The sequence below is a fragment of the Bos taurus genome, chromosome 18 (genome assembly GCF_002263795.3).
Source record: "Bos taurus isolate L1 Dominette 01449 registration number 42190680 breed Hereford chromosome 18, ARS-UCD2.0, whole genome shotgun sequence".
NCBI lineage: Eukaryota > Metazoa > Chordata > Mammalia > Artiodactyla > Bovidae > Bos > Bos taurus.
This window is the reverse complement of record NC_037345.1, coordinates 46,049,450-46,064,502: the sequence shown is the minus strand read 5'-3', so window position 1 is coordinate 46,064,502 and position 15,053 is coordinate 46,049,450. Positions and strand designations below refer to the sequence as shown.

Here is a 15,053-nt window from a genome sequence, read left to right as displayed (position 1 = left end):
CCATATGGTTTTTCAGAACTGGCCTTAAAGGGAAGTCAGAAGGTTTCCCACTTCTCTTTGCAGTTTTAGGGGCCACAACTACCTGTATTTCTTGGGCCTTTTTTTTTTTTTTTTTCCAACCTGAGGTATCATGTCAGAGATAGGAAGGTAAAAATTGAGCACTCTCTCACACTATTTCACTCTATTTGTTCCCCCACCAAGACTCTGCCTTCCACCTCTGATTCTCCCTCCCAGAATCAATGGCCTGACTCTTCTTCCATGCCACTTTCTACTTTTTATTGCTGCTCTGCTTCTTCCTTTTGGGTGATTCTTGCAACTAATTTTGCAGACTCCCAGGCTTCTTACTCCTACTCTCCCTCCCCAATCTGTTCTTCACCTCCCACCTCCTTGCTCCCCCAAACACAATCGGGTCTAGTTTTTGCCCCATCCCAGGGTTCAGGTGAAGCAGACTTACCTCTCCTGCTTTGCATCACAGCTTCCCCGGTCCCACCGGACACAGACACACAGTGGGAGGCTACTTGCTGAACTGTCCACAGGCTCTGGTCACAGGTGATGTATTCAACTCAGTGAAAGGCCTAGCTTCCTCCCTGCTCCCTCTCTGGCCCTCTGCCCTCCTCCGACTGACACAGGTTCATGGACAGTCTGAGCTGCAGTGGTTTCACCACTCGCTGCCTTCAGTCAGGCCACAGTGAAGCATCTTTGCCAGTTTCCTAATGACTTCTTCGGTGGCTTCCCTAGATTTCTGGTCACACTTGGCTATTTAAAGCTCCCAGCCTCCTCCCATTCCCCTATGAGCTGACAGTTGGGAACCTATGACTAAGATGAGTCAAACCTACTCTTCCTTTCATCCTTCTGGGTTGCACTGCCCCAGGTTTTTCTGGGGGTAGGGGGAGGGTGATCTTTCCTTCTAGGAAGGAAAGTTTCCTACTCTCATGGCTATCATTGACTCCCTTTTGTAAGCCTTTAAGAACTTGTTTTGTTAATTAACAAAATTGTACTGCTAAGAGATCTAATTCTTAAAATCACAGACTGGGAATTCACTGGCAGTCCAGTGGTCAGGATTCTGTGCTTTCACTGCTGGGGCTCAGGTTCAATCCCTGGTCAGGGAACTAAGATTCAGCAAACAGTGTGGCATGGCCAAAAAAAAAAAAATTATAAATAAATAAATAAAATTAAAATCACAGACTGTCAGACACATGGCTGTTTGAAATCCCCTCAGTGAGAATGGAACATTCCACTGCTGCCTAGAGGCACTGGGCAAGAGCCTGTGACACAGAGAAGCAGCCTGGCTTTTCAGCCTCCAGAGCGTCATATGAATTTTCAGACACAAAATTCCACCTTTATCTTTATTTTGTGTTTTCCAGAGAAATAAGACCCTGGGTCTGCTTCTTGGCGCAGCCCTGAAATTAACCTCTTCCCACCCAGGCCTGCTCTGCTTTGAGCCTATCAAATATGGTGTCATCAAAACATCACCTAAAGGTCACCCTCATCCCAAACCTCTAAGAACCCAGTCTCTTCATTTGCGAGATACCCCACGCTTCCTCTGGAGTGTGTGTGGTCTCCTTTGCTCCAGCAAGATAATGAAACTAACTTTGTTGGGCTGATGCATGAGACAGGCTTTCTCACTCTGTGCGTGATAAGACCTGTGCTCCAGCTCATGTGTTCTCCACAGGGGCAACAATGGTTCCCAAAGACATGAAAATGTAGTTCTGGGGGAACCAAAAAGTCTTATAGTGGTTTATGGTCTTCTAAAGGGCTACACACATAGACACATACAGAGTATGTCTGTTGTATTAAAATGCCATGGGGTGGGGGGTTCTTCCCTGGTGATCCAGTGGTATAAAATCCCCCTTGCAAGGTAAGTGGGTTCAACCCGGATCAGGAAGCTAAGATCCCACATGCTGTGAGGCAACTAAGCCCACACACCACAACTGCTGAGGCCACGCAACCCACCAAAGATTCCATGTGCCACATCTGAGACCCGAGGCAGCCAAATAAGTTGTAAAAATTCTAAAAAATAATCATAAGAATTCATGGGCAGGGAAGGGAAGGTACTGAGTAGGAGGAAAATACCCAGAAAAGGTTCCTTGAGGGAACAGTGGCACAGAAGTTTGAGAAACAGTGCTTTAGCTTTCATGCATTGGAGAAGGAAATGGCAACCCACTCCAGTGTTCTTGCCTGGAGAACCCCAGGGACGCGGGAGCCTGGTGGGCTGCCGTCTATGGGGTCGCACAGAGTCGGACACGACTGAAGGGACTTAGCAGCAGCAGCTGATACTGACTAGCTTTGGGTGCTTGCTCTGAGTCAGGTGCCCAGTTGCTCTCTTTTGCAACTGGAATTGAGTTCTCAGAGCTCGGTCTTTTACCTCTTGCAGCACCCGGAGAACTGCCCCCTCCCCGCCCCTGTGCCTGCCATGTCCTCACCCACCAGAACCTCACACCTGCGGGCTCTACCGAGCGGGAAGAGTGCGTGATGCGCCGTCACGCACACGCATGCGCCCACGCCATCTCTCCACACGTCTCTCTCCCCTGCTTTGAAGACCACAGGACAGCATCCCCAAACCCACCCTCTACTGCCTGAGCACCCCTCTCCCTCGACTCCAAGAGATGTGGAAACACTTTCACTCTACCTTCACCACCACGCAGCCTCTGATGACTTTTCATCCTCCCCGCCCCTCAGTTTATACAGACTGGGGTGGGGGTGGTGCTGGGTGATGCTCGGCCAGCTAAGCTGCCTCTTCTTCCTCAGTGTAAACTCTGAGGGAGGAGTCAGATTCCTGTTCTCCACGGTTATCTCTGGAATGCTGGGTTTCCAACTCCTCTTTGTCCTCAGACTTGGGTCCTCGCTACCAGCCCTGGAGTTGCAGGATTCCACGTCACCTTTGTGCCCTTTCCGAAGCATGTACACCCATGTGTCCATGAAGGCCTGAGTGCCTTGGGACAGACAGATGAACCATGGGACAGAAGGACAGCTCATACCTTCATCTCTACACAGAGATGATGTCTCTCTCCCTTCACCTGAGACTCAACCCCCACCCACAGCCAGTCCTCATTCTCCAGTGACCCTGGAAGAAAGCAGATGCTAAAGACATTAGTAAAGGGCTTCTCAGGTGGCTCAGTAGTAAAGAACCGGCCTGCCAGTGCAGGAGGCGCGGGTTCGATCCCTGAGTCCAGAAGATCCCCTAGAGAAGGAAATGGCCACCCACTCCAGTATTCCTGTTGGGAAATCCCATGGGCAGAGGAGCCTGGCAGGCTACAGTCCATGGGGTCTCAAAAGAGTGGGACATGACTCAGCAACTACACAGCAACAACAAAGACAGTAGTACTGAAATCCCTAAAGTTCCGAACCCACCCATCTACATGCAATACGGACACGATAAATAATTTTGAGCTCAATCTGACTGAGTGTCAACAGTGCCAGCATTTCTCTGGTTGCTTTGCGGGACCAGGGGGAGGCCCTGACCAGCTCTTTCTCAGGTATCACCCACCCCTCTCTGGAAAACAAAAAGTTACTACATGATCACAGTTTGATAAAAATAGCTCTTAAGAACACACATTTGTCTTTTCGGTAACCTGAAGTCAACATGCTGACTAATTCTCTTATTTTTTTCAAGGAGGTTTCTTTACTGGGAAGAGGATGTATGATCACAGATAGTCCATCTGCTTTGCATCCAGTTCTGTTTCTCCTCATGATCTGTTTACATTTGTCCCAGTCAGTCTGCCTTGGCTGACTCTGGAAGTTTAACTGGGGCCTGCTTACCGATGACACACAGCTAGTGGCAGAGTGGCTCAGGGACCTGGGTTTTGGAGTCAGCTAATTTCAGCTTCCAGTCCTGCTTCAACCGCTTGTGGGCTATGGGGTCTCAGGTAAGAGACTTCACTTCTCTGGGCCCAGTCTCTCACCTGTAAAATGGGAAGAGTAATAGTACCTGCCTCACAGTGACTGAGAAGATTGAAGAAGACAGTGTCAGGCCAAGCTCTTAAGAGAGGTTAGTTATTGTTCTTATTCTTCCAACTCCAGTCCTCTCTCAGCATCTAAGCATCTTCTTGTTCATCCCTTTTCTTTCAGAGTCTCAGTGTTTTATCCTTCCATCCATCAATTTCACCTAAGATACACTCACATATACCAATCACATGGACCATTAGGAAAAAAAAAAAAACAGGTTAAGAAAAAAAAATTCTCTTTTGCTTGCCACAAAATTTATTTAGGTAATGTTTCTTTGCCATTTTTCATAAATGTCCCTGAAGATCTGAAATTATTGAGCAGTGGAAACTTTCTGGAAAATCCACATGTGACAGCAGGGTGCTCCCTCCCACCTGGAGTCCTGTGTCCCTACCCCCACCAGCTTTGTCAGTAGTTCTGAAGGACATTCTTCCCGTCTTGTGTCCCAAGTCACTGGGCAGCTCCCTGGGCCCCTGAACACTGCTCTCAGCTCCTCTTCTACCTTCAGCAAAGTTCAGGAGCTGGCCTGCTGCCATGGGAAGCTCCTTTTTTCTCCATAGCTCTTCCTCACCTTGACCACTTCCTGGGCACGTCAGGGGATGGGAAAGGAGGGGAGTGTGTGATGAGATCAAGAGCTGGGCTTCTGTGGGCACATCCTGAGGAAGGCGGGGTGCCTGCTCTGTCCCGGATGGTGCTAGTCCCCAGTCTGCCTCTCCAGGGTCCTGCCTGACTTGAGCTTGGAGCTGCCCCAGGGATGATCCCCCTTGCAGCCCAGTCCACCTGCCACCAGCTCCAGAGCACCCACCTAGAGTCCGCTAGCTAGCCTCTATGTTGAACAGCTCCTGAGGTGGCCCCTCTCCCTCGCTCTTCTTCGAGGTCACGCCATTCTCCTGCCGCCAAGGGCCCCAGGACCCAGTCAGCCGCCCCAGCAATCCGTGGAAGTCGGCTTGGAACCCAGATGATGAGAAATAGTAGACAAGGGGGTCGACGCAGGAATTCAGGGTGCTGAGGAGCAGCACATAACTTCTCCACGTGGGGCTTTTACCCTGGATGTAGCCCACGATGTGGGACATGTTGTAGGGCCCAAAGCAGACAAGGAAGTTGAGCAATGTGGCAGCCGCTAGCCCTGCCACCCTCTTCCGACGGCGATGGCTAGCTCCCCTCCCGAGTATGCAGACCAGGCGGCTGTAGCAGTAGCTGCTGATGAACAGGGGCACCCCAAAGAGGACCACTGCCATCTCTAGCCGGACGGGCAGGAGAAGGGCCAGCTGATCCTCCCGGAACTCCAGGTAGCAGGTCCCGTTGATACCCTGGCTGGGGGAGGAGTTCCCCGAGAATTCGATCACGTAGACCACGCTGCAGTGAGCAGCGGCCAGGAGCCAGCAGGCCCCACTGACCAGGCCAGCCTGCCCTGGCCTCGGCCGAGTCTTGTACCAAAGCGGGTAGGCCACGCTCAGGAAGCGCTCTGTGCTCACGGCTGCCAGGAAGAGGGACGTGAGATAGATGGTGGTGAAGAAGAGGAACCTGGAGAAGGGGCAGAAGACGAAGGGCAGGGACCAGTGCATGGCACTGGCCGCCTCCACCATGCGGAACGGCAGGAAGAGCAACAGGACCAGATCCGAGAGGGTGAGGTTTAGCAAGAGCACGTCCACAGCCAGCGGGCGGCGCCGCAGCTTGCCCACGAAGATCACCAGGGCCATCAGGTTGAGGGGGAGCCCCACGAGGAAGGTGAAGAGGTACACGGAGAAGAAGAGCCAGTGATTGCCGAGGAAGAAGGAGTGGTCTGGGTTGGTCATGGCCACTAGTGAGAGAGAGAGACAGAGAGACAGAGATGGCAGCACAGGTGGGGGTCTCGCACCATCAGCTTCCCAGCTGTCGGCCGGGAACACCCCCACCCCCATTCCCTCACGCTTTCCGCAGCAGGGGCCGCCTGCCTCTCTTCCTGGTCACACCCGGTCTCCTGCCCCTTTCCTGTCCCTTTCTTCCTGGTCGCCTCCTGTCTCCTGTTCCCTCTCCCTGAGCGCCAAGGTGCCCTCCACAGAGCCCCTAAGGACCCCGTGCTCACCTGCTGCTTTGAGAACCCGAGGGCTCTGCTGCTCAACACCTTGCCGGCTCCTCCAGATCAAGTCCGGTGAGCTATTATCTGGCAGAAGTGATAAAAACCTGGCAGTGCCCATGACGTCACTCGCTGGAGAGCAACGGCACAAAAGATGCCTTTAGCTCCGTTAGCAGCGCCGCCGGGCCAGTATGCAAAATGAGGAGCAAATTCCACGACTGCCTGCATGCCTTGCTCCTCGGCGGCCTCACAGGGGATGTGCAGACTTTGTCTTCTCTCTGATCCTCCACTTGAATTTTATCTGCTCCTCTAGAATGGCACTCCTCCAGTTTGCCTTGTAAGGGCAGGAAGTGTGACACAGTCATGCAGAGCCTGGGCTCTGGATCCAGGCTGGGGTTCAATGCTAGCCCTGTCACTTGCTAGCTTAGTGATTTGGGGCCAGTGACTTAAGCCCTCTGTGCCTCTGCTTTCTCATCCATAGAACAGGATCATCAGAATACCAGTCTCATAGGTTTATTGTGTAAAGTGTTAGTTAATAACCTGTCAAAGGCTAAGTTAAGTGTGGTGAGCACTGAACAGATGTCAGTTGCCCTCACCCCACTTCCTGCGGTGGGCTTGTCTCTGGGCTGATAGTAATATTAATTTTAGTGGCAATGATGGTAACAACTACCTTTTAGGGGGCCACATAATCCATAGCAGGGGCTTCCCTGGTGGCTCAGTGGTAAAGAATCCGCCTGCCAAGCAGGAGATGCGGGTTTGATCCCTGAGTAGGGAAGATCCCCTGGAGAAGGGAATGGCAGCCCACTCCTGTATTCTTGCCTGGAGAATCCCCATGGACAGAGGAGCCTGGTGGGCCACAGTCCATGGGGTCACCAATAGTTGGACACAGCTAAGTGACTGACACTAACTATTGACTTAAGAGAAATGAAAACATATATCCACACAGAGACTTGCTCATAAATGTTCATAAGAATATTAGTCATAATAACCAAAAAGTGGAAACATTACCTGGTGTCCATCAGCTAGTGAATGGATAAACCATGTGACGTAGCCAGACAGTGGAATACTATTTGGCAACAAAAAGGAATGAAATACCCATGCATACATGGATGCACCTAAAAACATTGTGCTGGGTGAAACAAGCCAGACATAGAAGACTATGTATGTTTCCATTTTTATGAAATGCCCAGAGTAGGCAAATCTGTAGAGACAGAAAGTAGATGACTGGTTGCCTGGGGACTGAGAGTGGAAGTGGGTTAACTGTAAGTGAGCATGAGAGTTATTCCATTTTTATCAAAAAATATCCTAGATTGCTTGATAGGGATAGTTGCACCCCTTGGTAAATGTACTAAAAATCAGGATGGTACACTTGAAATGGGTGCATTTTATGATATGTAAATTTTATCTCAAATAAGCTGTTAGAAATCGGGCAGAAAACCAAACAAAGTTTTTGCTGTTGTGGGGCTTACATGTGGTGGGAAGGGGTGTCCTTGAGAGGGACTGAGTAGGGGGACGATAATAAAGACACAAATAATCCAGAGGCCGAGAGCCCCCAGAGGAAATGGTGCAAGCACAGGGAATAGGGGTGCACAGGTGGGCCTTCTGGGGCCACTGGGAGCAGGTTCACGGCACAAGGGGCGAGAGTAACCAGAGGATGCTGGGGGCAGGCTCTGCAGGGCTGCAGGGAGGAGCTGAAATCTCCCCTAAGTGGAAGAGGCACAAGTAACCGGAAGAGGTGGCCGAGCAGCAGCAGGTGCTCTGGTGCGGTGGGAGGGAGCATAGTTGTTGCTTTACGGGAGGGGTCGTCTGTGCTGGAGTGCAGGTTTTGACCAAGATTCTCTGGTGTCCCCACTGCACAGAGAGCAAACTTGTTTCTGGCTTCAGTGGAGCCTCTGGCCAGTGACTTCACTTCTCTGGCCTGTTTCCGTATTTGTTTATTATTGCTGTTGTTTAGTCGCTAAGTCATGTCGAACTCTGCAACCTCATGGACTGTAGCCCACCAGGCTGCTCTGTCCATGGGATTGTCCAGGCAAGAACACTGGAGTAGGTTGCCATTGCCTACTCTCATGGGGTTTTCCCGAACCAGGGATTGTACCTGCGTCTCCTGCATTGGCATGCAGATTCTTTACCACTGAGCCACCAGGAAAGCCCTCCATCTTTATAACAGGGGTAATAAAACTGTCTTTGGAGGGCTGTTACAAGCATTCACTCACTCAGCAAATATTTACTGCAAGCCTACTACGTGCTTGGCTCTCTTCTAATTGCTGGGGTTATATCAGCAAACGAAACAAGGAAAATTCTTGCCCTTGTAGACATTTGTTTTTCTTGGCCACACCATGCAGCATACAAGATCTTAGTTCCCTGACCAGGGAATCCAACGCATTCCCCTTGCAGTGGAAGCACAGAGTCTTAACCTCTGGACAACCATTAAGGAAGTTCCCCCTTGTAGACATTCAAGCATGAAAACTTGTGTAATCCACAAGTGCAAGTCAGGCACACAGCTACCAGTTTTTTTGCTTCTATGTGTTCACGTCTTTGTCATCATTAGAGGAATAAGTCTGCTTCCTACACCTCATCTCAGAGCAGACGCCCACGTGTGTGTCTCTCTCAGCCGCTGTCGTCTGCCTCTCTCTTGGGTTCAGGGTGTTACCACTCACCTTCACAAAAGGGACCGCAAAGAGAGGCATTAACCCCGATACCCCTAAGTTTTCCAGATGTCCCCTGACCTTTTGGGGTCCTCCTGGAAGCATCACATCTTATGTCCACTGCTCCATTGCTGTAAGGCCTTGGGCAAATTTCTTAATCCCGAGAAATGAAGATGATGGTCATACTTGGTTCCAGGACCATGGCAAACTCATGCAGCGCCTTAGTGCAAATTAGGAAAAGGCACTCCCTGCAGAGCACAGCCCTGCACCAGGGGGCGTGCGCTGCCTGACAAAGTGGGTAGCGGCTTTGTTCAAATTAGAGTAAGTCACTCCTTCTCCTGGGTGGGAGCAGCCCCACACCAGGCACGTGGCTTGGTGAGCAAAGCGCAGTCTAGAGCTCAGTCAGCGTTTGCCCCTTTGCCTGACTCCCTTGTGCAGTGAGCTGCCTGCTCATCTGTACAGCAGCTGCACGGCTAAATCAAAGGATTGTGGGAGGATGAAATGAGACAACGCTTGCAAAACTCTTAACGTGGTGACTGTCATGTATGTTTGTTTGCGACTATTTCTGGTGCTGCTAGTATTTTCCCTTCCCCCTGCCCAAGCATCTGTTGCCACCAGCTTCCTGTTCACAGTTCTAATGCTGCCCCCTTGTGAGCCCTATAGGGTATCACAGTGTCATGGTCTTGCCTCCTGCTGCTTCTTGAGAGATTTAAATGTACATTCCTAGGAAAAGATTTTGGAGTAACATCTCCCCAAGCATACCATCAGAGTGGCAGTGCCTCTGGCTTAGAAGCAAATATCCTTCCTCCTCCTCCACATGACTCGCTGGCAGTCGGGGCAGTCAAGATTCGAGGAGACGAGAGACAGGGGAGGTGGGAAGTCCTATGTGCCGGGGGCAGCTTACCTTCCTCCTGCCATCTGGCTCCAGGCCTCCATCCTTCTCTCTGACTGCAATCCTGTCTTCTTCTAGGCTCAGTTCTTCCCACAAGTGGCTCCAGGGATGCTCCCAGGCGAGGCTGCCCCGCCGTTCCTTGAGAGTGGCCCTTGCCAGGAGCCTGGAGAAGCAGCCAGGCTCTCCTGCTCCCTGCCCCTTTCCCCCCAGCAATAGCTACTATTTCTGGGATGCTCCTGCTTTTGTTTTTGCCACACAGACTGTCCCCTGGCCAGGGTGGCCTCCCAAGTAGCCAGTCACCAAAGGGTTGAGCACCACGCTCCAAGCACCTGTGATGAGCCCCAGCTGCCGCCACTGGCCTCCAATGTCGGGGTGCAGGAAGCCAGCCACGTTGGAGGCGTTGTAGGGTCCTAAGCAGAGCAGCAATGTGAGCAGGGCCCCGCCAGCCACCCAGGCCGCCTTTAGCTTCCGTCTGTGGCTCAGGCCCGAGTGGGCCAGTGCCCGGAGGCAGCCCACGTAGCAGAAGGCTGTGATGACCAGGGGCAGAAAGAAGAGCAGAAGCGAGAGGCTAAAGCGAGCCGGGCCTGCCGATGCTGGGTCCCAGGCCTCCAGGCAGACCGGAGAGCCATTGATTGGTGTGCTGATGCCCAAGGAGCTGGTGGAATTGTCCAGCCAGCCCCCCGGGGCCTCCAGCCCAAAGACCAGCCCCAGGTGACAGAGAACGATGGCCCATACGGCCACACACACGCCCCAGGAGTAGAGCGGCCTCCGGGCAGCTTGGTAGCCCAAGGGGAAGGCAGCTCCGAGGTAGCGGCCAACACTCAGGGCGGCCAGGAAGCCCCCTCCCGCATAGAGTGGAGCGAAGTGGACCAGGGCGAAGGCAGGACAGAGAGGGGCCGGCAGGGGCCAGGTGCCCCCAGCCAGGGCCTCCACTGCCTTCAGGGGCAGAGAAGTCGCCAGCAGGAGATCAGAGCAGCCCAGGTGGAGGGCATAGACCAAGCTGGGGGTGAGGCGCAGCCGGGCGTGGGACACGGCGCCCGCGATGGCCAAGGTGTTGAGTGGAAAGCCCAGCACGAAGGCAGCCACATAGAGGGCGAAGGAGAGCTGCGGGGGCAGGTCCATGGGGCCCCTTGTGCGCCCCACTCACTCCCTGATCTCAGATCTCCTGGGACCGAGGAACGGGGGCTCCTGGAGTCACAGACTGGTCTCAGCACTGCTCAGGATGCGAGAAGCTGTCTAGTGAGATCAGTGGAGAGATGGATGCCCCATAGAGGGAGGTGGCAGGTTTTTAGCAGTCAAGCCTGGATTCAAGCAGGGACCGCTCGCTGTCAGCCCTCTGCTTTCTCTCTGCCACGTGCCCCCTTAAAATGGAGCACACGATCGCTGGCAACAGATGGGAGACGGAACACAGGTGGGCAGGTCCCAGGAGAGGCAAGACCTCCTGATTCTTGAGCCTCTGGGAAAACAAAGGGTGGAGAGAATTCAGAACCAGAGTGAAGCCCAAGAGGATGTTTTTCTCAAGAGAGGAATCTAGACTCCTGTGTTCATGCCCCTTTCCCAATTCCCTATAAAGAGAGGGCTCTGCACCCCTATAGCAGGCAGTGTGGGTCAGGTGGCAACTCCCAGCTGAGGGAAGAAGTTGGGGTATGGGGAAGGTGAAGATTGTGGCCATGGGCAGGAGAAGAGGGTCGCCTGAGGAGAGTCCAGGGGTAAGCCAAGCCCCCTCAGTGTAAGGGAATGACTTTAGCTGACTTCAGGGGTTCCCCCTGAGCGGAGGCATCTGGGGATCTGGGCAATCATTCTTGCAGGGATCTGAGGAATCATTCTTATGGGGAGAGAAGCCATAGGAAGAGGGACTCACCTCCTGGTGCTGCCAGATGTCTGAGGCTCAGGAGTCCCCTGAGGGAGGGTGGCCAGGATGGGCAGTGAGCCGGAAGGGAGGGAAGGGCGGGGTGGCAGGGCCATTAGCCTGAAGCACTCACAGCCTGGATGAGCAGCTAATGGACCATCTCGGAAGGAGGTGAGGGTCCAAGGTGATGTGAACACAGGAAGGGGAGAGGTTAGAGGTGTGGGCTTTCGTTGGGTGGAGGGAGGTGTGCCTGGCCAGCACCTTTAAAGAGCAGGGTGGGTGGGGTACAACCAGAACACAGTTTTATTCCACCCTGCCCCCAACAATTCAAACCTGCCCTGGGGGCTAAGTCTTCTCTGCTCTTGGATGAGCTCATGGGCAGGGCCAGACTCACTCTCAGAGACTAAAAAAGTCCCTCTGGTCACCATAGCACCTCCACTTGGCATGTAGTAGGTGGTAATGTGGGGTAATGAGATCATCATGCCTAGTTGGAGTTTCCCCTCTCCTCGTACCTGATAACAGGCCTCTCCTCTCCCCTCTGGCCTGATGACCGTGGTTGCTTTTTTCATATTTATATTTGTTTTTTCTAAATTTATTTGGCTGTGCTGGATTTTAGTTACAGCATGCGGGATCTAGTTCCCTGGCCAGGGTTTGAACCTGGCTCCCCTGCATTGGGAGCACGGAGTCTTAGCCACTGGACCATGAGGAAAGTTCTGACAGTGGTTACTGACCCTCCCTGTGTCGGCAGGAGCAGGAGGAGGAGAGACCAGGAACAAGCAAAGTTGAGATGGACGGCACTGAAGTACCCGGGCAGTGGTCTGCCCTGCCCCTCTCTGAGCTGCACTGATGGCAGAGGGGATCCCTCCTGGGGGCACTTGTAGGGACGCTGGGTGGCCCCTTCATCTGGCTGCTTACCTTTCTCAGCCCCTGGGAACTCAGTCGTTCACCTCCCTGTTGGCATCATCCTCCCTACGTGCCTGCTTAGTCATTTCAGTCGTGTCCGACTCTTCTCGACCCCATGGACTGTAGCCCGCCAGGCTCCTTTGTCCATGGGATTCTCCAGGCAAGAATACTGGAATGGGCTGCCATTCCCTTCTCCAGGGGAATTTCCTGACATGGAGATCGAACTCGCATCTCGCTGCATCTCCTGCATTGCAGATGGGCTCTTTTACCCACTGAGCCACCTGGGAAGCCCCATCCTCCCTAAGTGAGATTTAAATGGCCCCAGGCTGTCTCTGTGGTCCTGTTTCTCTGTCTCTGACACATAGCAGGTGTCTGTCTATCCATCTGTCTCTCTCCTGTGTGAGACTGACAATACAGCCTCTCTGGACTTCAGCTTTCTTGGGCATGTGTGTCAGTCACCAGGTCACTATGTCCTCCCCGAATTCCATGTCACCCAGAATAAGTTTCTCCGAGTGTCTCCCTGGAAATGCTTCCCATCAGGCTTCAAGTGCGGGTAGCGTGAGGTTCTCCGCAGATCCATAGCTCCCTCCAAAGAAATGGTCGTATTTCCCTTTAAATCTCAGGTTCTCTGCCGCCTCCCTTCCAAGTCCTGCATTTGTCATCCAGCACCTCCCCTGGGATATAGAAGAACTCACCACCTGCTGTTTAGGGTTCTGTCTTTTGGAAACACTCAGAAACGGACAGGGCTGGGGAAAAAATCAACAAAAGTGCCATTTTAGCTGTTGTGATGAGTGCTTGGGAGATGAACAAAGCTGGGTGCCAAGGGAGACGGCGGGTCTTCAAGCTCTTCTCCACTGGCTCTCCTGCGTGGCAGGCCAGGTGTCTGCCAAGCATCACAGCCTCAGAGACTCCCTCGGTCCCTGCATCCTATGGGCCCTGCCTCTGCTCCAGCCCCTCCGCTGTCACTTTGTGTTGTTTATTCTGAGCACTTGAAACACTGAGACACCAGATTTGCCAGCTCCTCAGCTAAAATGTACGGCTTCCCTGGTGGCTCAGTGGTAAAGAATCTTCCTGCCAATGCAGGAGATGCAGGTTCCATCCCTGGGTCAGGAAGATCTCCTGGAGAAAGAAATGGCAACCCACTCCAGTATTCTTGCCTGGAGAATCCCACGGACAGAGGAGCCTGGCGGGCTATAGTTCATGGGGTCCCAAATGAGTCAGACACGGCTTAGCGACTAAACAGCAACAACTACTAGACTGTTGGCCAGTGAAGGCGAAGCTTTCTGTCTGCTCTGTCCACTGCTGGTTGCATACACAGCAGGGACTCACTGAGTCGTATGAATGGTCTATTGTCTGGGCGAGGACAGTGAGGTCTGGGGCTGGATGCGGGGCTTGCATGTGTTCTGGCCCCAGGCTGCCCAGTCTCTGCTGTGCACGTCTCAGTGGGACCTGATGACAGCTACATCTCTCAGGCAATTGGTCATGAAGTAGGTTGATATCAGCAGCTAGGCATGGGGACAGGATGGAAGTCACCTGCTGGTTGCCAGGGAACCCCGTGCCAGGCCTCTGCAGGCTGCTTCCAGCTCCTTGGGTGTCTAAAACCCTCTGGGCAGCTAGACCAGAGACCCCTAAGATTAGGACCATGCTCTATCTTTTTTTTTGTATCCCGATAACTGGTTCTGTGCTGGATGTAGTGACAGGTGTTCAGTAGGTACATGGTGGAATGGGTTCAGTGATTCTGGTTCCCAAGCCCTTCCCCTCTCATTTCAACAGTCCTCAAAGCCTTCTCTGAAAAAAAGCATATGGTGCTCATAAGAGGTATAAACCAGGGAGTTCCCTGGAAGTCCAATGGTTAAGTCTCAGCACTTTCACTGTGAGGGCCCGAGAACTGAGATGACCCAACCCACATGGTGTGGCCAAAAAAGAAAGAAAAAAGAGGAAGAAGTCAAACCAGGGACAAGAAGTTAGATGGGGAAATCAGCACCCCACTCCTCGGGTACCCCAAGGACGACCTTGCAGAGAGCATCTGGTGTTGGGCAGGGGGGAATGTTGGGGGCAGGAAAGGAAGGTGATGTCTTCAGAACACTCATCACAGGCCAGGAATTTGCTGGGCATCTTGCTGATTGATGAACCACGCTTTCCTGCCCCGAAGGAGAATGGGCTTTGGCCCCTTGGCAGAAGTGGAACGGGTAGAGAGAGAACAGACGGAGAAGCAGAGGGCAAGTCGGCCAGGAAACATACTAGAAAACGAGTGGGGGTAAACGAAGGTAGAAAGGGTGAGAGGTCCCTCTAGGTCTTCGAGAAGCCATGCAGCTGTGGGTTGTGAAAGAACTCAGCAAGGCCACTTTTTGAGAAGTGCTGTGAGTAATGAGTTGGCTTCCCCTTTTCACAGTCTTCAAGAGATGCAAATCAGATAGGAATTTGATTTTTAGGGACTTTTGGCTGCTGTGTTAGCCTTCTTATAATATGACATAAGATTATAGCTCATTTCCTATCTCGAACCACCTGCATCTTCTTTTTAACAGATGAAGAAACTGAGGCTTAGAGAAGCCGGTGAACTCTGCCCAAGCTCATTTGGCTGGTCAGGTGGAAGAGTTGAGACCCAGACTCTGTCTGTGATGCCAGTGGACTCTCGGCAACCAGAAGATGGGCTCTCCAGTCTGGTGATTTGATCATGACCTTTCCCTTCTTCCCAAGCCCTTGAATGCCTGCCCCATCTCCCTGTCCCCACTCAGACTCTGCAGACTGGAAATCACTCACTGGCTG

At 52.6% G+C, this 15,053-nt stretch overlaps 2 protein-coding genes across 3 annotated transcripts; both read right to left on the bottom strand.

Annotated features, from left to right (window-relative positions):
- Window positions 1-3,193: 3,193 nt before the first annotated feature.
- FFAR3 (free fatty acid receptor 3) lies at window positions 3,194-9,585 on the bottom strand. 2 transcript variants are annotated; one of them, XM_015458060.3, is made up of 2 exons: window positions 6,008-9,537; window positions 3,194-5,743 (listed from the first exon to the last, which is right to left on the bottom strand). In XM_015458060.3, exons 1-2 carry the CDS (start codon window positions 6,117-6,119, stop codon window positions 4,758-4,760), a joined length of 1,098 nt encoding a protein of 365 aa, XP_015313546.1. In that variant the 5' UTR covers window positions 6,120-9,537; the 3' UTR covers window positions 3,194-4,757. The 2 variants fall into 2 exon arrangements, with proteins under 2 accessions (XP_015313546.1, NP_001138705.1); NM_001145233.1 differs by lacking the exon at window positions 6,008-9,537 and adding an exon at window positions 9,548-9,585 and having other exon boundaries at window positions 4,733-5,743.
- Window positions 9,586-9,754: 169 nt separating this feature from the next.
- FFAR1 (free fatty acid receptor 1) lies at window positions 9,755-10,657 on the bottom strand. Its single transcript, NM_001309646.2, has one exon. It carries the CDS (start codon window positions 10,655-10,657, stop codon window positions 9,755-9,757), a length of 903 nt encoding a protein of 300 aa, NP_001296575.1.
- Between the last annotated feature and the right edge of the window lie 4,396 nt (window positions 10,658-15,053).